General features: G+C 39.5%; 3 protein-coding genes across 5 annotated transcripts in view; 2 read left to right on the forward strand and 1 right to left on the reverse strand.

Annotated features, from left to right (window-relative positions):
- edem3 (ER degradation enhancer, mannosidase alpha-like 3) overlaps positions 1–7,672 on the reverse strand; it is a 22,760-nt gene extending 15,088 nt beyond the window's left edge. For 2 of the 3 annotated variants that reach the window (XM_046870666.1, XM_046870665.1), the window contains exons 1-6: positions 6,602–7,672; positions 6,477–6,522; positions 5,767–5,867; positions 4,545–4,584; positions 4,340–4,452; positions 3,092–3,245 (exon numbers count right to left, since the gene is read on the reverse strand). In XM_046870666.1, the coding sequence (XP_046726622.1) occupies positions 3,092–3,245; positions 4,340–4,452; positions 4,545–4,584; positions 5,767–5,867; positions 6,477–6,522; positions 6,602–6,690 (543 nt within the window). In that variant the 5' untranslated portion in view covers positions 6,691–7,672. The remainder of the gene's footprint in view (positions 1–3,091; positions 3,246–4,339; positions 4,453–4,544; positions 4,585–5,766; positions 5,868–6,476; positions 6,523–6,601) is intronic. The other variant, XM_046870667.1, reaches the window with a different exon arrangement.
- Positions 7,673–9,888: 2,216 nt separating this feature from the next.
- npl (N-acetylneuraminate pyruvate lyase (dihydrodipicolinate synthase)) lies at positions 9,889–19,696 on the forward strand. Its single transcript, XM_046870668.1, is given in 13 exon segments — positions 9,889–10,217; positions 11,752–11,827; positions 12,271–12,344; positions 12,424–12,511; positions 12,582–12,639; positions 12,770–12,845; positions 14,356–14,382; positions 14,385–14,447; positions 15,297–15,445; positions 16,677–16,723; positions 17,564–17,648; positions 17,802–17,841; positions 17,925–19,696. Coding segments are annotated over 12 exon segments (927 nt in total). The 5' UTR covers positions 9,889–10,217; positions 11,752–11,759; the 3' UTR covers positions 18,077–19,696.
- Positions 19,697–23,536: 3,840 nt separating this feature from the next.
- Positions 23,537–26,188, forward strand: LOC124399418 (cysteine-rich motor neuron 1 protein-like). Its single transcript, XM_046870286.1, has 5 exons — positions 23,537–23,883; positions 23,985–24,212; positions 24,341–24,499; positions 25,168–25,344; positions 25,521–26,188. Exons 1-5 carry the CDS (start codon positions 23,691–23,693, stop codon positions 25,772–25,774), a joined length of 1,011 nt encoding a protein of 336 aa, XP_046726242.1. The 5' UTR covers positions 23,537–23,690; the 3' UTR covers positions 25,775–26,188.
- The last annotated feature ends 827 nt before the right edge of the window (positions 26,189–27,015 follow it).

Genomic DNA, 27,015 nt, shown 5'->3' on the forward strand with positions numbered 1-27,015 from the left:
TTTGATGATTATGGTTTACATTTTTTTATTATTATTAATTATTTTAAATGAATTACACAGGGTCTATACAACAGTAATGTTGTACAATTTAAATGAGTCTATTTCATTCTCTGTGAGTAAAATTAATAAATAAATTTATAATAAAAAATAAAAAAAAAGGTTAGTGAGGAAAGGACTATACACTTTGTACTGTAGATGTTCTACAGCATGGAAATAAGAAGTACGACAGAAATGTGTGATTGTTGAAGTGCTGAAGATGCTTCAGTAGTGTTTTCGGGGATCAGCAGGGTAAAATTCCTCATCATGTGAAAATGGTGCAGTTTAATGAAGTGTGATTGTGTAAACTGTTTGTTAACATCGTGACAGTCGCACTGGATCTGTTCTGCTAAATCTAAAAGCAACTAATAACAGCAGCAGTAAACGATTCTTTTTTTAGTGGTGGTTTTCAGCGAATGATTATGCATTTGTACATCAATGTATATTTTTTCCTTTTCTTTAATTAATCCTGTTAGCTCGCTGCGTTTCTCCATTCCATTCTCTTTTTGAACATTTGTCTGCTGTATATTTATATTTGCATATTTAATTTATGCAAATATCATTGAAACATTATACAGAATTAAATGAATTATATATTCTAATTGCTTATACATTCACAACTGAACAAAAAGGTCTATTCTTTTTAAACAAAATGTCAAAATAATGTAGATTTTATATAGATTTTTTTTTAAAGCGTAGTTGTCAACTTGCCCTCTGCGAAATACAATAGAAATGTTGATTTACACAAATTGCTTCACCTTTAATACTCAAATGCTGTTTTTTTTAACAGAAAGAAACAAACCACCATGAGTGAATTTGTTCCGAAGAGAAATGCCACATTCACTCCACAAGCAGCTACTGTAAGCTTGAAAATCTCTAAATTTAATTCTTTGACCTCTGTAAAATGGTGAGGTTTTGACTCTCCTTATGATGTTTCCTTTTTCAATCGAAATTGCACATGTACTGTACCGTGAACTCAACAGGAATTGTGAATTACTTGTCAGAAATGTTTTATTTACTACTTCAAATAATACATTTTCATGTAATTTATTAGTACAGAACTCTGTGTTGAAATGTTACTCCGAACTTTCGAGACGTTCGCAGCTTCGGATTTTTCGCGAGTTTCTCTCAGTAAGGTTCCTAATGAACAGTCACAAACGATCGAGGTCATGAGTGTCAAGGTTGCGAGTATCGAGGTTCCACTGTATACCCTAAATTAGGGTTTTATATAGGGATGCACCGAATTTCAAGAGGGGGTGCGTCTGCAAAGACTTTCTCCACGTCGGGTTTAATTTGAAATCCAAACATCCGATCGCTATGCTGAATATCAGAAGAACGCAAACGCACAGAAAAGCAAAACTCCTCCGAGCATGCGCAGTCCGTTTGTGGTGGAGGTTTTGAAAAGGCAGAAAGTTTCCCAGTGATAGTGTTGTACTGTATCTTTAAGCACTTGCACTTGTTCTGAATGCACTTTGTTTTTATGAAAGAACATATTTAATTGTACAATCTTTCAGCAGGGCAGAGGGCCTGTACATTATTATTTAATGTACACATGAGTGCATTTAAGTTAAACATTTAAGACTAAATTTGAATTTATTTTATCCTGTGCATTGTTTCAATGTGCTATAAATAAATATTTTCATAATTTGTAATTGATTTATTCTTCGAAACTTTAATATTAATTTATGCAATTGAAATGCCTTGATTTTAGTAAGGTTAGTACACAGTCATAGCCATAAATGCAATGGTAATAATAATTGGCATCATTTCTTTCGGTGTTTCGGTTTTCGGCCTTGCTTTCCTCCTTTTTCGGTTTTCGGTTTCGGCCAAGAATTTTCATTTCGGTGCATCCCTAGTTTTATATAATTAAAATAAGCAAAACATCAATTAAAAAATAAATAAATAAATAAATAAATAATTTAAAAAAATACATATATATAATATATATATATATATATATATATATATATTCAAATTCATTCGTCGCAACAAAACAATTACAACCTACCGTAACTAGTCTAATTGGATTGTAGTTAAAGAAGCACTTATTGATTTGGTTATCTTTAATTGAGGTGATGTTATAAAGGTTTTCTGTGATTGTACTGAAAAGGTCCTAGACTGAGTTCAGTAAGGGAGAATCTCCAGTGCAGCTTAAAAGGCTCATTTAAAAGACATATTTTAAGCATATAGATGGTGTATATATTTCACGGCTTTAATTATCCAAGGAGTTGTGCGTTTCTTGGTTCTGAGAGTTTAATTCATGTATTTAAATTGTGCAATAAATGCATTTAGGGTGATATTTATCTCGCACCCGTGACCTCATTCGCGTGATTTCTTCGTAGTCGTTTGAAGTCATAATAATTAATTTTATATCACTCAGTGTTTGGCTCATAAATATGATTCTATTAATTAATTGTTGTGCTGAGAGTCACATTAGAGTTTCACATAAACGGAGTTGATTAAGTGAAAAGTCTTGTGATAAAAATGCTAACAGGAACATTATAGCCATAATAAATCATAGTACTTTGGATACTTCAGTACATTTTGAAGGCGAATACTTTTGTACTTTTACTCGAGTTACACAGAAAGATTAAAAGGAGCACTTTTAATTTAACTGGCGTCATATTTTACCGAGTGAATCTCCACTTGAACACAACTACATGCTTTGTGCTCTTCATCCACATCTGAACTGTTGGGAAAACGGTGTGGGGGAATTGAGAGGTTAACACAGGACATGTTTTTATTGGAAAATAATCACCTACAAAGAACCTTATTTTTCATAATTTGTCGAGTCCCAGCACCCCGTAATTGATTGTTTTCATGTTTTTACAACATAAACGTACTGCTTTAATCCTTACTCATGCAGCGAGTTACTGAGACAGTGTAAGAGGAAGGAAAGAGGAGCGAGGCTGAGACAAAAATCAGTCGTGCGAATAGAAAGATTATTCAAGCAATTTAAGATAAACACTGTGTCTCTGCACATCCACCTCAGGGTCAAAGTGTGTGTGTGTGTGTGTGTGTGTGTGTGTGTGTGTGTGTGTGTGTGTATACACACTCGGGGGTAGGGCAGGCCGCTGCTGGTGTTGAAAGCAGGCAGAAGTCTCAGTCCCAGGTCTTTAGCCATGTTTAGTAGCTCGTCCTGATACCACTGCATGTGCTGTCCTCTCTCTTTCCACATCACCGCCATAGCATGACCTCCCAGCAGCCCTCTACACACACACACACACACGCACACACGCACACACCATATAAAAATACTGTTGCTTCAGTGTCCCTAGAAGGTGTGGCCTCTGTACCCGTCAGTCTCATCAAAGGAGGTGTGGCCTCTGTACCCGTCAGTCTCATCAAAGGAGGTGTGGCCTCTGTACCCGTCAGTCTCATCAAAGGAGGTGTGGCCTCTGTACCGTCAGTCTCATCAAAGGAGGTGTGGCCTCTGTACCCGTCAGTCTCATCAAAGGAGGTGTGGCCTCTTTACCCGTCAGTCTCATCAAAGGAGGTGTGGCCTCTTTACCCGTCAGTCTCATTAAAGGAGGTGTGGCCTCTTTACCTGTCAGTCTCATTAAAGGAGGTGTGGCCTCTAGCTGTCAGTCTCATTAAAGGAGGTGTGGCCTCTAGCTGTCAGTCTCATTAAAGGAGGTGTGGCCTCTTTAGCTGTCAGTCTCATTGAAGGTGTGGCCTCTTTACCTGTCAGTCTCATTGAAGGAGGTGTGGCCTCTTTACCTGTCAGTCTCATTGAAGGAGGTGTGGCCTCTTTACCTGTCAGTCTCATTAAAGGAGGTGTGGCCTCTTTACCCGTCAGTCTCATTAAAGGAGGTGTGGCCTCTTTACCCGTCAGTCTCATTAAAGGAGGTGTGGCCTCTTTACCTGTCAGTCTCATTAAAGGAGGTGTGGCCTCTTTACCCGTCAGTCTCATTAAAGGAGGTGTGGCCTCTTTACCTGTCAGTCTCATTAAAGGAGGTGTGGCCTCTTTACCTGTCAGTCTCATTAAAGGAGGTGTGGCCTCTGTACCGGTCAGTCTCAGTAAGTCTTTAGATTACATTGTAATATTACATGAGGTCCAAAGAACTTAAGACAGAAAAAGTCAGAAAGACAGAGGAAAAAAGGCAAACAAGCCAGAAAGAAAGAAAAGTAGGAAGAAAAAGCAAAAAAAAAAAAAAACTTAACTAACAACCAAAAAAAATAAAGAGATAAAGGATGGTAAAAGTGAAGAGACATAATGAATGGAAGCCGTTTCTGGTATCAGAGGGATACACACACACTCGTGCGCTCACACAGCTCACTGTTGGTATCTGAGCATGCTCACCCAAGCACTCGGATGTTGGTCTCAAACACAGACACGACAATGTCATTGTCCAGTCGTACATCCTTCACTACACGCTTCACCGCTTCCTCAAACTCCTTGCTTTTATTCAAGAGCTGGACACATCAGGAGGAGAAACAGCATGAACACATGGAGGACTGTTTGGCTTAAACATTAAAAACATGCTAATGATGGGTGTGTAACTCACCGCAAGCGTGTCGAGAGTGTCAATGAGGGTGAGAGAAAACCTGTAAAAAAACACACACACCAATCGTGATATAATTGAAAGACAATAGTGATAGAGTGATATTCAGTCCTGCCCACAAAACTGTAACCGAGGGCGAGATAAGCGGGTTCCAATGTATATTATATATATATATATATATATTAAGGCAATTAAGGAAGTACAGTCTGCCCCAGGAGCTGTTGATACAGTTCTACACTGCAGTCATTGAATCTGTCCTGTGCTCATCAATCACCATCTGGTTTGAAGCAGCAACAAAACAGGACAGAAACAGACTGCAGAAAACTGTTAAAACAGCTGAAAAAATCATTGGTGCCCCCCTGCCCACTCTCCAGGACTTGTACCATACAAGAACCAGAAACCGGGCAGGAAAAATCATTAATGACCCTTCACACCCTGGACACAACATCTTTCAGCTCCTCCCTTCTGGCAGGCGCTACAGAACTTTGTTCACTAAGACTGCCAGACACAGGAACAGTTTCTTTCCCCAAGCAATCACCCTCACTAACAACTGACCATAATTAAATTCCATGCTCATATCTATGAGTACTGCACAGAACTGTCACAGAACTGTCACTCATCACATTATCTGTATATGTTGCACACACTATTGCTTCTATATACTGTACAAAGTTTTATAGTAACTCTCTCATCATACCTGGCACACAATACTGTCATTTGCACTACCATGCACTCCCACACTTTATGTACATTACTGGTCTGTATCCCTATTTATTACCCACACTGTCTATACTGTCTCATATTGTCTGTATTGTCTTGTATAGTCTGTTTTTGTCTTGTTGTGTCTGTTTTGTCATGTATAGGTTTTTATTTATGTCTGTACTTTTGAGAGTAACAAACAGCTGGAACCAAATTCCTTGTGTGTGTCAACACACTTGGCCAATAAACCTGATTCTGATTCTGATATATATATATATAAATAAAATAATCTGTAACAGCCTTATAGTCAGGTAATGTTTACATTTTCAGAACTAAACACTTAATGAAGTGACTGTAATTCCCTCAAAGCAGCTCTCACACACACACACACACACACACACACACACACACACACACACACCTACCTCCGGGGATAAAGCAGCTGGTACTGAATTCAGTACATGTGCATGTGCGTGTGTGTGTGTGTGTGTGTGTGTGTGTGTGTGTGTGTATTTATCAAACTTACTTTCCCAAAGCATCATCCACATCACCTCGACTTGGCTCCAGACCTCGTACTCGACCTCGACATGTTAAAGGCATCAGCTCATCTGCTGGATAGGCGTGGTCCTGAAAGCGAGAGAGAGAGAGAGAGAGAGAGAGAGAGAGAGAGAGAGAGAGAGAGAGAGAGAGAGCAATAATTAGTCAGCACAGAAAATCACACACAGGGCACACATTCATCTTTTTTTTTTTTTATCTTTTCCCCCTGACCATCCTTCTGTTCTTATCTCCTTTTTATAACATTTCTGTCTATTGTAGTCATGCCTTCATTTCAGTCCGCCTGTCTTTTCTTTCTTTCTTGCTTCTGCTTTTCTCTCTGTCAGTCTAATTTCCCTTCTTCACTTCCTACCCTCACTCGATTTCCTCTAGTCCCTTTCACGTCTTCTATCCTTCAGCTTTTCTCTCCATCCATCTCTCCTACCTTCTATTTTTCCATCTTCCCTTCAGCTATTCGTTCCCTTCTTCCATACTTCCTCATTTGAACTCAGCAAACTCATGTTCTACATAAAAACCTCTCGTCATTACGTCCCAAACCACACACCCAATTAAACTAAGCGCATCATCAGTAGGTTGCACCTGCTCATCCTCTCTACGTTAACCCTTTCAGTTCCTGTGGTGACGTTTCTGGATTTAGAAAGACGTTTAAGTTACAGCCTGGAAACGAAGATCCTGACATACCATGTAATTCTGATAAGCGTGGTCAAACATCTCCAGCACTTGATTTCTGTAATGAACCACAACTGCATTAACACACACACACAAACATCTTCCTTCACAATGAAAAACAGCATTTGCCAGCATACCTCAGCTTGAGCTTTTCCTCTCTGCTCATGCTTTGCGAGAGCCGGCCGGAGAACCCGATCAGGATCAGCAGCAGGTAAACAGGTGACATCGTCGTCTGACGAAGGAGTCTAAAATCCCCGTTATTAACTTTAACACCCTACAATGGTGGGTTTGGACTCATGTCTGCTTCTCAGCACTTTTACAAACGCTCAGCACCATAAATAAATAAATAAATAAATGGCAAGATTATGCTAAATAACAATGTCACGAATGCGAATCTGGAGTTCTCAAACCCGGACTGTTTTGTCCGTCAATATTCCGAGTCGAATCGAATCATAAACAGTAAACATAATCTTTAAAACTAAATTATTACCCGTCAGATTCAGTACACCTGCCTGCCTCGGTCACCTGCGCCTACACCCGGACCCGGACCCAGACCCTGAACCTGACCTTGACCCGGCGTAACCCACCTGACACCCTGGCATGATTATTACGCACAAACCCTACACAATTTAATCACAGATACACATTTAAAGAAGATGCAGATAAACCATAAGAACACCTTCACCTTTCTGATGCTGTGTTCACCCCCAACCCAAAATCTAATCTCAAAGGAAAAACACTACTTTCTAGAATTTAATTACTACTTTTGGGTTTGTGGTGTATAAATAATCCTGTCAAGCTGACCCAATACCAAAACACACATCTTTTGACATCGGGTTAAAAGTCAACGAGAGTAAGAATTTGGACCGCATTATGAATTAGAAAAACCTATAATAGAAATCTACGAGTGGAAAACTGTAATTGACATCCTTTTGCGGCGCCAGTTAACGCTCCCCACAAGATGACAGTTCTTTGCTTGTTTCCATCCAGCTGTTGTTTTGGAGCCAATTTTTTTTCTTTCTTCTTCGAAATCTCGAACGTTTTTGGGTCGGAATCCGACTCCTGGAGCTTACAACCCGTCCTTATTTCGAGTGGTTTCCATTAGTTCGGAAGAAAGCAAATAAACCTGGACCCTTTATGACAATCGCCCCGACTAACCGCTAATAACCGGATGCTGGTAGCTCTTTCAATGTAGTCGTCAACATCCGCATCCGGGTAACACGCGTCGCGATCTGCGTCATCACGCCGAAGGCGGAAGTAAATTTTCATGCCTTCGTCCCGGAAGTCAACTGACATTAAGTATATTTACACAGTGATGGATGAATTACACAAACCACGTACTTTAGTGAAAGTAGAGATACACTTAAATATGAATTCAGTAAAAGTGTCCCTTTACCCTTTCACAAATCTACATAAGCAAGCACACATAATACAAACATAATTTTAGTCCAAATCTGTACTATATTTTGAACAACCAAGATATTCTTTACAAAAACAATTCTCTGTTTTTGTTTTTTTTTTACCCCACATTGGTTCAGCAATAATATTAGGCTGGAATCTCAATTCACCAGTCCTGATATTCACTCGTTCTCTTACTCTGAGTTTCTGTGTACATCTAAAATACCTGCCATTCCACTGGAACTTTGCTATTATAATGAATGCATTTACATTTATGGCATTTGGCAGACACCCTCATCCAGAATGATAGGGCAGCTATGGGTCTGAGCGCCTTGCTCAGGGGGCAAGGAGTAGCCACTACCTCCCATAGTTGCTACTTAATGACTCAGGTCTCTCTGTCTATAGTTCATCCTTTTGAAAACCTTCAACTTCTCTGAGAGTGATGTAAGAAACAGAAATTATATTGAAAGCATTTATACATACACTATATGGACAAAAGCAATATTACACCCAACATGATACAGTATGTGCATTAACTTCAAACAAGTTAGAGCATGAAATGAAAGCAAGAAATTTGCCCTTAAACTGCAAGAGCCAGTCGTGTTCCAGCAGGGATAAATAGATGTATTTATTTTTCACATATACACTACAGCACAGCAAAATTCTTTCTTTGCATATCCCAACTTGTTAGGAAGTTATGGTGAGAGTTCAGGGTCAGTCATGGCACACAATAGTGTTAGGGGCCTTGCTCAAGGGCCCAACAGGGCAGCTTGGCAATACTGGGGCTTGAACCCACAACCTTCTGTTCAACGCCTTAACCGTTAAGCTACCATTTCCCCAGCATGACAGTGCCTATGTGCGCAAAGTCGGCTCCATGAAGATATGCTTTACATGGGTTGGAGTGGAAGATCTCCAGCTGTACAACCCTTGTGGTATTGTACCTTTTACCCTTTTACCCTTACATGATGTGTTTCTCTCATGTATGTTTATAGGACACAGGCCAATCTATATATTTAAAGAAGAATAGATGGCCAGGGTTTGAGGTGGTCTCTGTGTTAAAGGCTCAGTAACAGGCTAAGACCTGGACCATTAATAAATCACATGTTACTTTTAAAATGAGTAATGGATGTGTTTTGCCAGTATTTTTTTTATGGAAAGAACCCAGGCATTAGAAGATTTTGGTGGTGATTGGTGTAATAGTTGGAAAATTAAAAAAGAAGGGTGTCCCACAGTTTGCAGAAGAGAGGATATAAAGATTGCACATTGACTGTGTAACTGGGTGATTCCATGGAACTGCCTGACTTTGCTGACTTCCGCTAAATGAAGTCCTTCTTCTTTTTTGACACCACATTCCTGGATCCTGAACTTAGTTTGTTTCTTTTGCTTGACATTTAAACTGTTTTTGAAGTGAGGTGAAGTGAAGTGAAGTGAAGTGACATCAAGTCAAGTCAAGACTTTTTACAAGAAAACAAGAAAGAAAGAAAATTATAGTGAAAAATTATTTATTACATAAATACACTGACAAAACAGATGTTCAATTGTTTCTTCTAAGTCACAAAAAGAGCATTTTTACTTTCCATCAGCTTTAATGAATGTAGAATGATTGGAACAAAAATTATATTTTGAGAAAAATTATCAATTTTGTGGGGTTTTTTTATGTACATTAATCTTTAAAATAAATGTGTTTTTTTTTTTTTGCGACATGGAAAGAAACAAAAATCAAAACCAAACATTAAAAATATTTTAAATGAGGAAACACGTTTTGAACTCGGTGTCCACAACGCGGAAGTGATATGAGCGAATCAGAAACGGCGACTTCATCCGGGAACAATTAGTCTTCTAGTTAGTTTTTGAAATTATTATTCTTTTTTTAACCTAACTATAAGCGCTGTTATAACAAACAAAACGCTCTGGTTTTTTTGTCCTTTTAAATCAATATTAAAACGTTAATAATCTTAGCATCTTATCACTTATTTTTTTTGTGTCTCTGGGATATGTAGTTTTTCCGCCTTTGACGTCTCCTTCAACAGCAATCGCGCACGTTGTACCCAAACGACTTTAGAACCCTGTGTACGAGCTCGAATCGGCGATACGTTGTATCATACAAGTCGTGAACTAATCTAAATGTCTGTTTTTGAGGACACTTCACCAGAATTGATGCCGGAATCCGGTATGGTCGAGGGGGTGCCGTAAAGCGGCGGAGTGCGTTCGCGAACTACGACTCCCATAATCCTTCGTGGCGCACGTGATTGTCTCATGCCAGACAGCCAGCTGCGTTGTGGGAAGGAAACCAGGTAGATGGAGCTCAGTGCTGTTTTCAGTTGCAGAGCGAACCGGAGGGTGTTGAGTCCACAGGTAATATACATGTTATAGAGTTATTTTTTATTTATTTATAGAAAAGTCTGTTTGTTGTTGTTTTTTTAAACCTTTTTTCTGTTTAAAAATCAGTTTCAAATGAGTTGCTTGAGGTTTTCAATCAGGAATGTTATGGAATTGAAACTGTATTGTATTCAAACTTCCATAGGACGATTTTCCATGTATTATTTTATTCATATATATATATATATATATATGTGTGTGTGTGTGTGTGTGTGTGTGTGTGTGTGTGAGACAAATAATTATTTTTATTTGATTTATATTATATTATATTATTTTATCATATTTTATTATATCATATACACCAAATCCATACAGCCAGAACACTAAAACAAATTCCAGTTAAATGGAATAACATTAATCATCACATTACTGTGACATTTGTCCACGTCTAATTCATGTCAGTGGTCAGTTCTAGAAGTTGATGTGTACGAAGGCCAGAAAAATGAGCAAGCATATGGAGCATCTTTGACTAGAGCAATCTCATGATGTCTAGACGTGTCAAACTCAATAAAAGAGCCATATATAAAATTAAAGACCGGGTCCATGTAAAGGGCCAAACACTATCACCATTTAATAAACAACAAGACCGAGGGGATACAGGATCACGTGCGAAAATAAAGCTGTAATTAAAAAGCAGGACGTTCTGCTCTTATGCATTTTCGATCGACGGATCGTATCTTAACTACCAGGTCGTTAAAGTTGGTTCCGGTTTTGTGCTGGGGGAAACTCTCAGGATTGAGTGAAGGTGAGCTGGAATTGGGTTTTGACAGGTCGATTGAGTTTCTCCAAAAAAAAAACTGGTCGTCTTGTGGTGTTTAGTGTCGAGCGGTAGTGGTCAGCTACCGAAAATGATCTCAGAAACACAATAGATGAACAGGTGACAGGATCACGGATGCCTGAGGATCGTTCTTATGAGTGTGGAGCGAAGGCTGACGGTGCTGGTCAGATTTAGGGGTGTAAGAATATATCGGTACACGTTCGTATCGCGATATTGTTTTTGTCAATACTGTACCGATTCTTGAAAAACTCAATATTGATAAAAAAAAAAAAAAAAAACATACAAGATTCATGGAGAAAAGGTGAACCGGTGGAGGCAGTGTGACTCTGTGTGAAGTTCTGCTGGGAAAAGCTGTGAGGTCTGACAATCATGTGGATGTTACTTTGACATGTTCCACCTAGTAACAGTAACAGGTCTCATCCAGCTGGATAATTCAGCTCCCTGAACATCCACACCGCAACATGGCGGTCAGGAACAGTTTAAGGAACATAGAGGCAAAAGAAGTTATATTTCAGTACACTGGGCCCACATTTCAAGCTCAAATGGTCTGACTAAAGGCTTACAGGTGGCATCTAAATTACAGGACCTTTTAAAATGCTTTTTTTTATGATGCTAGAAATACAGTAAGTAAAGAACTGACAGGTGTGTGTGTGTGTGTGTGTGTGTGTGTGTGTGTGTGTGTGTGTGTGTGTGTATGTGTGTGTGTGTGTGTGTGTGTTTCTACGTGTTCAGGTGCAGTGATGTGTCCCAATTCGTCGAAGCTCACCGGTCTGATCGCCGCTACGTTCACGCCGCTCACTCCTCAAGGGTGCGATTTCTAACACCTTATCACAATGGTTGTACAATAGTGTTAAGGGCCTTGCTCAAGGGCCCAGCAGTGGCAGCTTGGTGGTGGTGGGATTTGAACTTGTGACCTTCCAATTATCAAATAAGACACTGAGGCTAATATATTCGTCTGTCTATCTCTCTATCTCTCTATCTATCTATCTATCTATCTATCTATCTATCTATCTATCTATCTATCTATCTATCTATCTATCTATCAAAAAATCACTACCGCAAGCCCCCCTTCCCCTCCCTGTTCATACTTGCTGACTTTGTAGTTTTTTTCCCAATTAAAATCGCATGAACAAACGTCAGTCATCGAGTCACGACGTCATGAAAATGTCCGCTGCACGCGAAAGAAGCAGAATCAGGAATCTGAGGTCTGACATAACACGTCTTACATGACACTTCTGCTTCCCCATGCAGAGAGTTGAACCTGGCACTGATCGGGCCGTACGTGGACTACCTGCTGGAGAAGCAGCGCGTGCGCAGCGTGTTCGGTGAGTCTCCGCCTGACTACACGATAAAACGGCACGTGATAAAGCTCTCGTCTAATCTGTTCACGTGTGTTTGGTCTAGTAAACGGGACGACGGGCGAAGGATGTTCTCTGACCCTGGAGGAACGGAAGCAGCTGGCGGAGGAATGGTGCCGTCAGGGAAAGGGGAAGTACGTTGAGCGGCGCAGATGACGATTTGTTTGTTTGTTTATTTTTTATTAATTTGTTTGTTTGTATTAGACTCGACCAGGTCATCGTTCACGTCGGGTGTTTGAGCGTGAAAGACTCCCAGGAGCTGGTGAGCATTTCCTGTTCTCTTTCTGTGTTCAACAGAACGTGTTCAACGATTGTTCAACTTCCATACAAAACCTCAGTCCTGTGGTTTTGTAATAAAGGATGTGGTGGTTTTCCTGTGTTTTCTTGCGCAGGCACGTCACGCCGCCTCGGTCGGAGCCGACGCCATCGCCGCCATCTCTCCGTTTTTCTTGAAACCCAGTAATGCAGGTTCGACCCTTTTTTTCTTTCTCAATTCTAAATGTGATGTCATGTGACGTCAGAGTCATCGCTCTCACAGCATCGTGGTGCATGTTTACGAGCACACGTCAGTACGAGTCAGCTCAAGTCAGTACGAGTCAGCTCAAGTCAGTACGAGTCAGCTCAAGTCAGTATGAGTCAGCATGAGTCAGCACAATTCAGATAAAAATCCCAACAATGTGACAGAAATCTGAGAATTTACACACGAGAGCGACTCTGAGAGATGGCCGTGATCTCAGCCCGATAAAGACGAGGCACCAGGAGAGGAGCAACCTGTTTATCATGGCTGAAAATAAGTCAAATAAAAAGGATTTGATTTGATTTATTGTTAGGTTTGTCCATTCTTATCTCAATCTCATGCTCATGGTCATACTGTTCCTGTACTGTTCTTGGTGCAAATGTAAGCATCTATAATAAAAATATAACAGTCGCAGCAAAAAATACGCAAGGAAAGATAAGTAGAAGGAGAAGAAGTCACATAAACTTGGTAAATCACTCCTGGTAGAATAAGTGATTTGGGATATTACCTCTTTTTACTCCTCTATCACCTCTTTTACTCCTCTATTACCTCTCTGTACTCCTCTATCACCTCTCTTTACTCCTCTATTACCTCTCTGTACTCCTCTATTACCTCTCTTTACTCCTCTATTACCTCTCTTTACTCCTCTATTACCTCTCTGTACTCCTCTATTACCTCTCTTTACTCCTCTGTTACCTCTCTTTACTCCTCTATTACCTCTCTGTACTCTCTATTACCTCTCTTTACTCCTCTATTACCTCTCTGTACTCCTCTATTACCTCTCTGTACTCCTCTATTACCTCTCTTACTCCTCTATTACCTCTCTGTACTCCTCTATTACCTCTCTACTCCTCTATTACCTCTCTGTACCCTCTATTACCTCTCTTTACTCCTCTATTACCTCTCTTTACTCCTCTATCACCTCTCTGTACTCCCATTACCTCTGTACTCCTCATTACCTCTCTGTACCCTCTATTACCTCTGTACTCCCATTACCTCTGTACTCCTCTATTACCTCTGTACTCCCATTACCTCTGTACCCCCATTACCTCTTTTACTCCTCTATTACCTCTGTACTCCTCTATTACCTCTCTGTACCCCCATTACCTCTCTGTACCCTCTATTACCTCTGTACCCTCTATTACCTCTTTGTACTCCTCTATTACCTCTCTACTCCTCTATTACCTCTCTGTACTCCTCTATTACCACCTGTACTCCTCTATTACCTCTCTTTACTCCTCTATTACCTCTCTGTACTCCTCTATTACCTCTCTTTACTCCTCTATCACCTCTCTGTACTCCTCTCAACCTCAACCATCAGGTGCATGAGAAGGAACAGTTGTTTCACGTGCTTCAGTGATAAGTAGTCATGTGAAAGGGTCAGTAAAGACCTGGATTTTGTTCGTCATCAGTGGTAAGAATTTCCTGACTTTCTGAAACTGCTGTTCTTTATTTCCTCAGAGGCGTTACAGATGTTTCTAAAGGAAGTGGTTCAGCCGCTCCACAGCTTCCTCTCTACTATTATCACTTACCCGCACTGACCGGAGTGAAGCGTACGTCTCACTCACACACACACACACACACACACACACACACACACACACAAACACACACACACTTTTTTTTTTGTTTTTCTTGATTTCCTAAACTCTCTCTTTCCCTTATCCTTTTATCTCTTATTTTATTTTCAATCCTTTTATTCTTTTTAATTCTTACTTCTATCCTTCTCTTATTATTTATTTAATACTTTCCTTCATATTTTTCCAATTTTTAAATTCCTTTTCATTTTCCTGCATTTTTCATTTTTGTTTTTTAATACATTGTCTTTCTCTTATACTTTTGCTTCTTCTCATTTCCATAATTTTTCTTCTTTTTACTCTTTTCCATATTTTTAATGCTTTTCTTATTTCTTCAAAAATCCTCCTCTTTTCCTTTATAGTTACCTTTTTCTTTTCATTCCTCTTATCCTTTTTATTTTATTTTTTATTGTCTTTCTCTTCTTATGTACTTTTGCTTCTTCTCTTCCCTATTCTTGCCATTTCTTTACTGTCCTTTTCTTAATTTTTTTCTTTCATTTTATTTTTCCTCTATTTATTTATGCCTTTCTTCTTCACATTCCTTTCATCTTTTAAAAAATTTTTATATATTTTTTTATTTCCTAAAGACTTTTGCTTCTTCACTTCTCCTTCCTGTCATCCCTTTTCCATTATTTTCTCCTCTTATTTTCTTTTTCAATTGTCTTCTCCTTATTCTTGTCTTCTTTTTTGTTGCTGTTCTCCATTGTCTTTTCTTTTCTCATCTCTTTTCTATATATTTTTTTCTCTTCTCGTCAACGTTTTTTTCTGGTCTTTTGTCTTATTTGCTTCTCCTTAATTTCACTACTTCTTCACCACTCGTCGTAGTGAACGTGAGGGAGGTTCTGCAGGGCATTGAGACGCAGATTCCCTCGTTCAAAGGGCTGAAGTTCAGCGGAGTGGATTTGAGAGACCTGGGGCAGTGTGTCTCTTACTGCCGTCCGCACGGTTGGTCCGTCCTCTACGGAGTGGATGAGGTTCGGGGTTTTTTTCTTTTCAACGCGTTTCACTGTGCAGATTTATGAAAATACATTTCACAAAAGCACATGGCAACAAATGCAGGTTTTCTTTTTAATATTCAGAGTCTGTCAATGGTTTGGAAGCATCTATTTATTGAACACTCTTTTATGGTTTTTGAGAGACACATGCAAGTTTCTTACGTTTCTGTGCATCAAACTCTGTCATTTAATGGTATGAAGGTTTACTTTGCCCAAACATTTGAATATATTATTGTTAGTAGTAAAAGAAATCCACCCTTACCATGTATAACACATGTACACACTCTTAGCACCCAGTCAAACAGTTGGGTATTTGTACAGTCCACTATTTGGAGATCCAGTTCATTCCAGAGCAGATCACTAGGATTGAGGTGCGGTGACTGGGCAGGCCATCCCATGATAAATAACACTTTAGACGGCTGCTTACAGAGCTCGAACGTACCAATAAGCCGCAGTCCAGACGGGATTGCATGGTGTTGACATATGGAATGGTAGCCATTGATGATGGTTTAGTTTTCCTTTCTTTTTTCGGAAGAAGTCTCCAATATTCCCTGTTACAAAACAATCCCAGAACAATCAAAATTCCACCTCCATGTTGAGGGTGAGGCAGTTTGATCACATCTCTCCTGCTCTCTGTCTTACAGAAGTTCTTCTGTTACACCAATCTATTCACAGAACTTTGTTCCAGACATTCACACGTCCAATTGTTTATGTATTTTTTGCCTTTTTTGAGGATGGATTTGGACTAGAATTAATACCAAGTCTAATACACTGGCTCAGGACCACAGGTTTGGATTTAAGCACCAATCGCTGAACAGAACACCTCAGCAATGATGGAGCTGTAATGAATGGAGATGGATGGGTTTCTTTTTGAGTTCCACTGGTTCCACTGAAGGTTAATTTTGTTCCTTGGAATCCTTCTTCCTCATACCTAGATGGTATGAGGAAGAAAAATTCCAAGGAACAAAATTATAGGCTTTAACGTACACACTCCTATAGCAACTTTATAACTCGCTTTATCTCTGCTTAAAGCTGCTTTAAGCCAATGTCCAAATTAAACACAAATAAAACTGAGTCGAATTGAATTTGAATCGTTTGTTGCACAGAAACATAGGGAACACGCACGTGTCTTGAAAACCGTAAGAGACCAGGTGTTTGTGAACGTTTGACAGGCTCTGCAGTTCTGTGCTGTTGATTTTTTATTTATTAGCAACTGCTGGGAGCCTTGGCGTTGGGAGTCTGCGGCGCCGTGGGAAGGTGTGAATTTTTTTGTACCTACTTTCCAATTAGAAAAAAAATAAAAATTTGTTCATTAATAATTGATACGGTCTGAGTAAAAATAGTCATTTCCTAATCACAGAGTTGATCCGAATTGTTCAATTTGATTGGCTGAAATCATTTTCCTCATGAACGTAAATCTGAAATCAGTGAAAAGGATTCAAACGTCATTTGATTAAAAGTCCTTCCTTTTTTTGCTGTTCCACAAATCATAAGCAGGATCAGCACTAATTCGGATATAGGCTCAGCTATTTCCTGTAAAACAGCCACGTACGCCATTGTTTCGTAATAATGTCATTGCCCATTTTTCCTGCTTATGACACATCATATTTGAGGACAAAATGTTCGCTTGCTGCCTAAAATCATTGTTATTCACTTCACCAGTCTTAATGTTATAATGTCATAATGTTATGCCTGTAAAGTTAATGCATTACAGTAGTGTAAATTGCTCTGTTTTGCTAAATTACAATTGTAAATTGTTGAATTATTAACAAATTATTAAGAAATTATCAACATTATATTGTACTGCCCCAGACTGATCACCAATCTTTAAGATTCCTGGGTAGATCAGGCCATATCTCGACTTACAATCTTTTCAAGTTAAGATGGGGTTATCAGAACGCATCTCCATTGTACCTCAGTGGACCTTAAAGGGGTTAAAGACCTTGAAAGGGCCCAGGAATTACAGCTTGGTGGTGCTGGGATCTGAACTCACAACCTTCCTATCAGAGAACATCTTGTCCACCGAGTTACTACTTTCCCAGGATATAACTATTGCATTATATATGTGTAATATCTCTATGTCTCGCTCTTTGGCAGTACGTACAATTACGTGGGTCACTTCATGAACAAGATGCTGAACGCATTTGAAAAAGGAGACCTCGCTCTCGCTCAGGACCTGCAGGTGTGTCCGGGTGTCATTTTCATAAACACGATTTTTAGAATTTTCTGCTGGAAAAAAAAAAAATCAAAGCTAATATTTATCAAGCATTGTTGATCATTGTTTAAACAGCACACTCTTGGGCGTCCTACTCACCCGTGCGTATTTACTTTTCAGTTTAAAATGCAGGACGTCTTCACTTTCGCAAACAGTCTGGGTGAGGAGAAAATTGTATTTCCTTTTAATACAATCTCATGACTAGACCTGAGCGTGTATAACATTCTCCCGTTCCCTCTCTAGGCTTCGACCTGGCCATGAATAAGCAGGTGATGAGTTTGTGGTCCGGCTTACCCATGGGTCCTCCGAGGCTGCCGCTGCTCCCTTGGCCTTCTGATCGCACTCAGGACATCGTTAAGAAACTGCAGCAGGAAATGGGGCCCTGTCCTAAATAAAGCACAAACAACAACTGACCAATCAGCCGCGGTGAATACGCACAGGTCATCCGGGGTACCATGCGTTTTATTTCCGCTGACGCGGCAAGCCATATCCTTTTCATGTAACACTCCTGTAACTTGATATCGTTTAATGTTTTATAATATCTCAGAGAAGGAGGGCTTTCGGGTTTTTTTCCTTTACGGGTGCAGACGAAGGAAAACAGCACGGAACCTGCGACGTACAAAATACACATTTTATTAGTACTGTAGTCAATTAAAGGACCTACGTAGAGTACCTACACTTTATACACAACATGGAGACTAATGTACATTTATAGAATGTTATTGTTTATGAAATACTGTAACACTCCTGTTTTCTAAACTTTTACTGAGAATTTCTTCTGATTACCTGAGGGACAGAAAAGAGAACAGTCCTTAATATAGCGTAATCAGTGATCCTTCTCCACTTCAATAACACTATTTGAACAAACGTATTGGGACACCTGACCTTTTCTGCTCCATGTGGTTCTTTTTCAAACTGCAGACACACAACATTTTTGAGTGCGGTTTAATAAACATCTTGACCTCGGGAACTCAAACCTGTTCCAGCATGGCAATGTGCACAAAGCGAGCTCCTTGAAGATCTGCTTTACATAATTTGGAGAGGAAGATCTTGAGTGAGCTGCTATAGAGCTCTGATCTCATCCCTATTAAACACCTTCGGGATTAATTGGAACATTAAATGCACCCCTGCATCAGGACTTTACTAACACCATTGTGGCTGATGAACACACATGTCCACAATGCGTATTCTAAAGTCTAGTGGAACATCTTCCCAGAAGAGCGAAAGGAATTCTAAGAGGAAATTGGAACTAAATGTGGAACGTGATGCTCAAAAAGCACATACAGGTGTGCAGGTGAGGTGATGAAGCCTGGGGTGCAGTCAGCATTAAAACAAATCATCCCAAATGTGTTCAATAGCGTTGAGGTCAGAGATATATACCCAGGTTTGGGTTTTGTAGTTTGGGTCTCGTACCAACATTGTGGTAGCCACGTATTGTGGCAGGTGTCCCAACACGTTGTGTTTTATTTACTCACCATACACACTTCTCTCATTGTTGTGTCCAGGTTTTATCTTTGTTTGTTGGTTCAAACTAGTTTTTTGACAGGTCTAATTAACTAAGCCTGGATTTAATAAGAGGCTGTTTACTCACTGTGCACTGGATCAGGAACACTCTGATTATGGTTAAGGCCTCCTTCTGCTCCCAAAAGTGCCATAGATTGCACAAAATGTTGATTCTGACTCCAGATTTTCCAGATTCATTCTCTTCCAAGGACCCAACGTTTTTTTAAGCATGAATTTACAAGGCATTGTTTGTGTGGGGAAAAAATATATATATTTTTTCTTTCCTGGAGGATGGCAATCTTTAAAAAAATTTGTAGATTTTTAATAGACACAGTTTAGAAGTCACATGATTTTTGAGCAGATGATGAAATGGATTAAATCTCTTAAGACTTGAACACGGGTGCAGTGATGATTTACACTTTGTACTGTAATGCTTACAGTTAATACTAATGGTTTTAATAGAAATGTCATTTATTTTAGAATAATGGATTAAAAAAATGTAATAAATGTAACGTCTGGTGTCTTCAATTCCAAGTGAAATGAAGAAAGTGACAACAATAATAACACGCTATATACACAAAAGTCCCGAAACACCTGAGTTTTCCATCCAGATGTGGTTCTTCCCCAACATGTTACCACAAACTTCCAATCGTATAATGTGCCTTTGAGTGTGGCGGCATGAAATTTTCCCTCCATGAAGATATCATTTGGAGTGGAAGATCTTGAATGACTTTCTACAGAGCTCTGACTCTAACCTTAATGAACATCTTAAATAAATTGGAATGTTGAAGGCGCCCCTGGCCTCCTTACCTCACCTACATCAGTACCTGATTTTTACAACACATAAATCAGGTGTACATAAACATTCGTATGTGTTGTGTATCTGTTAAAGGTGTAAAGTATTTGAGTAAATGTTCTTCGTTATTGCACTTCAGCCATTTTTTGGCTACTTTCTAGTTTTAGTTTCTAGAGCAGGGGTCACCAACATGTGGACCCGCAAGGACCACACGAGTCACCCACGGGCCTTTTCTGAAAATAGCTCACCATAGCGCCACTTACCAGTGAGCTGCATCTTATTTTTTTTTGTTGCTATTCTTTTTTAAATGTGTCACGGATAGACCAAGAGACGGAAACCGGAGTATGGTTAAACACCTCATCTTTATTTAGTTTGAACAAACACAAGGCAGAGGCTTGAGGAGAAGTACGAACCGGAGAGCGGGTATAAACCGAATTGCAGGTAGAATCCGTAATGTGGGAAGTCCAGGGATGATCGCCAAGGCAAACCTATCTTGAGCGCTTCCTCCGAAGTGGAGCCAGGAGCATGAAAGTATGGGGAATACTAGTGGTAGGAAGTCCGGTAGATCTCTCATGGCAACAAGGAGATCCGACCGTGAGTGAGGTGGAATCGGGAGCTTCTAAAGGGGAAAGGTAATTGGGAACAGGTGTAGGTGATAAGAGCAGGAAGAGGCTGAGTGACAGTTAGAGCCTTGGAGAGAGGCGTGGCTGGTGGTTCCTTGACAAAATCACACTTGCATCGGTGTGAATTTAAAAATTACAATATTAAAATATAGATGACTAGATATAGATGAATATCATTAATTATTAATAATAACATATAATTAAAGTAAATTGAGCAAATGTGTTATTTCAGAAGTGTGTATCAAACTGGTAGCCCTTCACATATACCCAAGAAGTAGCTCTGTTTCAAAAAGGTTGGTGACCCCTGCTCTAGAGTATCAGAAATATAAGCAACTGTTATTCCCTACTCGAGCACATTTTCGATTCAGTATATGTACTTTTTACTCCACTATATTTTATTTCCAATTGATCGTTACCAATTTTGCCCCTTTATGAAAATATCTTTAAGGCTCAACACTTGTTTTTATTATTGCTGGCCTCATATTCAAAAAAGCTCATTTTCAAGAACCAACTTTTTCCCTTTCTGGACTGAGAGGTGCCTCAAATCACAGTTCTGGATATTTGGTTTTACTTTATCTAAAATCATTTACTTACATTTTATTTGTCCATTGAATACAAATGGTTCTTCTGCTTCGTGATGTGATGCTGTCATTTTATTTGTCAATTGAAGATCCCTTTTGGAAGGTCGCTTTACTAATTTGTTTCTTCATTCTGGCATGTTGAAGAGGCTGTTGTGATGATCTGGGTTAGTGTTGAGGTGTAGAATTTGATTTATATTTTAGGAAATAAAACTCCCAAATCAACTTGTTTTGGCTTTTCACTAGTACGTGTCTTTTCGGTGAGGACTAGAGCATCTTTAAGCCTATGTTCAATAAGAGACAAATACTCAAGTACTGTTCAAATCAGATACTCGAAGACTTTTACTTAAGTCATATTGGAATTGGTGATTTTAAACTTGAAGTATTTCCTGCAATAAGGTATCTTTTCTTTTACTTAAGTTAAGGTATAGGTATATTTAAGGTACTCTTTATATAACTGTATATAACGTAACTTTGTAAGTCTTTATATAGTATGTCATTTGTGTTCTCGCAGTAATCTCTGGCATGAACTCAGAGCTGCACATCGTATGAACCTTTTGTGTAAGTTGCAGTATATAAACAATGAAACCGGTTTTCTGAAATGTCTTTAGAAATGTCCTCGTGCTCTATTCTCTGAATAGCAGTTCAAAGCACTGATGTCAAGATGATTTAGAGGTAGAAAAGCAATTAAATGATGTCATAAATGTTATTTTTAACATCTCATTAGATGAACGTGAGAGAAAAATGTTTGTCACTGGAGCACTATTGGTCCTGAAGGCATTGTGACTTTAGATCAAAACATCTGCTTCTCTCTTTCTTCTCCATCTCACATAGAAAAAACTTTTCCAGTTTGGAAAAGACAGGATGATAAATAATTTTTCCTTGCTATTTCCATGCAACATTGTCCCAGGGGTTCCAACTTGCAACTGCTCCGAGTTTCAGTGTCCACCGCGACGCCGTAGCTGCTACAGCCGAATGGTGACTGATCCGTGTGGGTGTTGTTCCCACTGCCCCAAGCAGAAGGGCCAGGTGTGCGGTGGGCCCAGCTGAAAATATGGTAACTGTGATTCAGATTTAGTTTGGGATTAAATTGGTCACATCTCCACAAACAGGCGTGTGCAAAGGTACTACAATCTATAACTCTTTATTCTTCTGTACATTTGTATGGTGCTTTAGAAAAGCATGGAGTAAACAGATGATCCATTATGATCCTCTCTCTCTCTCTCTCTCTCTCTCTTTCTCTCTCTCACACACACACACACACACACACACACACACACACACACACAGAGTGTCTTTTTGGTTGCCAAATCATCTTAAACGCATCTTAGTCAGTCCTCCATGTCCTGTTCGATATTGCTGCATCATGCATGTGGAAAATTGTGATGCAGCTTTCATTAATAGATGCCTGTGATAAAGTTCTGACAGGTGACACACACACACACACACACACACACACACACACACAGAGTTCACAAAGCAGCAAAAAGGAATGCTGTGTCAACTAAAGGTCATCACTCTTAATTTATATCTGAAAGAAATAAATTCAGAATCCCCCATTCTAAATGGATTTAAATCAACATGGCTGATCGCAGCCTCGACAGTTAAGAAAGCAGAACTATTTTTTACATATTTTTACAGATATACAGCTATGTCTGTTGTCTTTGTCTGTAACAGAGATCTGAGGTGAATTTACTTTACTCATAACTTAGATTGTTGCTAACATATATATGACTAACTCCCCTGAGGCAGCGTACACTATACAGACAAAAGTCCTGAGACACCTGACACCAGGAATATTTCATTTTTCATCAAACTGCTACCACACAGCTGCAGGCACACAATAATAGAGGATGCCTTTGGTTACGCTAGCATGAACGTTTTCCCTCACTTGAAGAAGAAGACTGAAACCTGTTCCAGCATGGCAATGCCCCTGTGCACAAAATCGGTCCCATGAATCAATAAAAGGTCAAATGTATCACATTTTATATAGAAAACCTGCATTCTTTCTTGTTCCTGCTCCTTCTCTAAACCCTCAACGCCATTTCAGACTGTTTTCAGTCTGTGAGCCACTGCCACTGATTTCATCCTGACTATCTCCCTAAACAGCATTCGATCCGGTACACATCTCATTTCCATTTCCTTCCTCTCTCTCTCTTACTTTCTCTCTCTTTCTTCAACTCACAGGGGTTGAACCTTTCCAGACTGACAAATTCCTGTGTTTTGAGATAAAGTGCAAGTATTTTGTTTTGGTTTGAAAACCCCCCCTGACATTTCTAAGCATCCTTCCAAGTCAGAGCCATTTTTTTAAATGTGTGGGAGAGATAGATGGAGAGAGAGAGAGAGAGAGAGAGAGAATGAGAGAAAGCATCTGGAAAAGTGAAATGTTTGCTATTCAGTGAGCTGCAGAAACACACCCAGGTTTTCTTATCATTTTCAGGTCCATTTGTCATTTTTATGCCTGGTGTATTTGCTCAGTTTGTTTCACTGGATGTTTTGAGGCAGCACGATGATCCCGAGCATTTTACTGATCTCGGCTCGGATGCTGGCATTTATGTGCCTCCTGATGTCATGCTCGGGGTATCTGATTCTGCATGAAGGAGAGAAATGCGGAGAAAACAAAGAGGGCGCGTGCGAGTCTGGTCTAATTTGTGTGCCCAGTGAACCCCCGATGGATTTTTATGCTGAAGGAATTTGCACCAGTAAGTACATGAAATGAAAAGTGTTAAACGACTTCATGTATTATCTTTTACAACATTACTCTGATTTCTAACTGGGATGTGCGATTGTACCATTGTCCCAGGGGTTCCAAATTGCAACTGCTCCGAGTTTCAGTGTCCACCGCGACGCCGTAGCTGCTACAGCCGAATGGTGACTGATCCGTGTGGGTGTTGTTCCCACTGCCCCAAGCGGAAGGGCCAGGTGTGCGGTGGGCCGAGCTGGAAATATGGTAACTGTGATTCAGATTTAGTTTGCGCCCTTACTGTTGGGATTGAATCGGTCACATCTCCACAAACAGGCGTGTGCAAAGGTACTACAATCTATAACTCTTTATTCTTCTGTACATTTGTATGATGCTTTACACAGCATTGAGTGAAAGTGGAAAAAGGACAAGAAAATACACAAATTTATGATTCCTTCTCTCTGTCTTTTTCTTAGCGGTTCCAAATCATCTCAAAAACGTCTTAGTCAGACCTCCATGTCCTGTTCAATATGGCTGCAACGTGCATGTGGGAACTTGTGATTGTTATTCGGATCAATCCTGTGAAGCATCTTTTAGTTATAACACATATGATGCCTGCGATAAAGTTCTAACGGGTGACACACACACACACACACACACACACACACACTCAGAAATGTTCACGCATGTCATATTCCTAGTTGAGTTAAAGCCAGAATGTAGAGTTCACATCAGGCTTCAGACCTTATTTAATTTAAACATCCAGTTGTGCGTCATTCGCATAAAAGGTCATCACTTGTATGATGGCTTTCAATACGCTAGCATGAAATTTTCCCTTTGCATGGGTTGGAGTGGAAGATCTCCTGCTATTGAACTCAGATCTCAACCCTATTGAACACCTTTAAAGATTAATCGTCCATGCTGACGTTACTAGTGTCCTTGTGACTGAATGAATCCCCACAAATCTCCAGAAGCACACTCCAAAATCTAGTGGAACATCTTCCCAGAAGAGTGGATCTTATTATAAGAGGAAATTGGGACTAAATGTGGAATGGGATGTTTAAAGAGCACATGCCACCAAATTTTAGCCGTGTAGCGTATTTTGTAAGAGAAAAACAAAGTAGAAAGATTCATCAACTAAAGAGTTTATTTACAAGCAATTGATGTTGGTAGCGTAATTACAGATTACCTACGAGAATTTCAACCTAATACCTACTGACGTTACCCATTTCACTCACACACACACACACTCTTCCATATATTATACACCTTTAAATTCTCAAAACTCTTTTCCCTCTCTAAGCTGACAGGATGTATTTTTACGAAGAAAAACAGCCTGACGAACCAGAGCCGCCAAAACCTGAATATGTGTGTAATGAGTATGGATGTGAGGTTCAGAGCTGCAAGTGTGTGTGTGGATATAGAAAGTGTGTCTACTTTAGTACTCCAATGTACGAGGCCGACTGCTGCAACCTGCTGAGTGAGAATGTGCCGTTTTTTTCTCCATTGATTTCTATTAATATTGATGCTTTAATTCCTATTATATTCATATTATATTCACAAATGACCAATGATTACTTTAAAAAATACCATTTTTGTCCATTTATGGTTACATTGAATGCTGTTGAACCCCTCCCTCCTGCCCTCTTCTTCCAGAGGAATCTGGATGTCCTAATGCGACCTGTCCTGAGATTCCTGCTCCACCTTGTCCAGCAGACTCCTTCATCAGTGAACCCCACATTGAACCCGGTCAGTGCTGCCCTGTTATTCCTGCTGTGTGCACATGCAACTTCCAGACCTGCGATCCAAAACCCACATACTGCCCCAATCGTGGACTTCCCAAACTCATCGTGAAGGGCAACGGCCACCCGGGGACCTGCTGCGACCGTTATGAGTGTGTGAATGAGTAGATTAATTAGTACTCACCTGCACACACACACACACACACACACACACACACACACACACACACACACTTTAACCTGTTTTGATTCAAACCCTACAATGTTTTTTCTTCCCTCCTTTACACATCAGGTTCATGAAAAGCCTTGCATTTGTCTCAATAAAGCTCAATCAGGGAATTGTACTTTATAAAAATGTAGATGTGTCAGCAGATTGTTTTCTCAGATAAAATCATTTAAAACAGGGATTGAATGATTTACAGCAATTTCTGGTTTTACCTTCTTAACTGAACTTATTTACTTGTCGTAAAGGTTGAATTTTATGTCTTATTTTAACCTGTGTACTGTCTAATAGTTACATTTATTACCTTGTATTAAAGAAAATATTTTATACAATTCAATAAATTCCATCACCTGCAAAGATTCCCATATTATACTGTTTTTACTGTGGAAGGAAACCCGGGTTCTTAGGAAGTAGAGTCCACAAAAAAGGAGCAGCGTAGCTAAAAGCTTGAGATCCCATAGTTCTTAAACGAATACAAGGAAAAACTAAGGACTATGAGGACATCGTCAAAAGATCTAGGAGTTCAAGAAGAAGTATATGTTAAAAGTAGGTCAGATAAATAAGAAGGTTATGTAATGCCTTATCAACAAAAAGCAGGATATTAGATTAACAAAAACATTTCAATTCTAGTCAGAAGAAACCTGCAGAAGAAGAAAAACCTTCTGACTTTTGACATTTTCCACAGAGTGGTAAACATTTCTGCGGATTGCGAAAGACAACAGCTGCTGGATGTTAACACTGAACATCTGATCAGGCTTAATGCTGTCTGTTTTTGTTTATGAGAGAGAGAGAGAGAGAGAGAGAGAGAGAGAGATCTTATTCAGGCACATTATTTTCAGCTCTGCTAAACTCAAGGAAAAGAACATGCAGAGTACGCCATTGAGGGGAAAGTATGAAGATGAACTTCTCTATCTGTATGGATCCCACTCACAATATCTACATGGAATAAGTAAATCATTAATCTAGACCCAAAAGCACACAATAGACAATGTCTTTAGTCCATCATTTACCTTACTAAGTCAATTTAATTCATTTTAATGGAAATTGTCACAAAGCAGCTTCACAAAAATTCTTACATTGTGGTTATAAATGTAAAATATATAAATGCATCCTTACATTCCAGAAGCGATGTGGGGAAAAAAAACTCTCTGACATGATATAAGGAAGAAACCAGACCCATCCTCAT

This window comes from Silurus meridionalis, chromosome 17 (genome assembly GCF_014805685.1).
Source record: "Silurus meridionalis isolate SWU-2019-XX chromosome 17, ASM1480568v1, whole genome shotgun sequence".
Lineage (NCBI taxonomy): Eukaryota > Metazoa > Chordata > Actinopteri > Siluriformes > Siluridae > Silurus > Silurus meridionalis.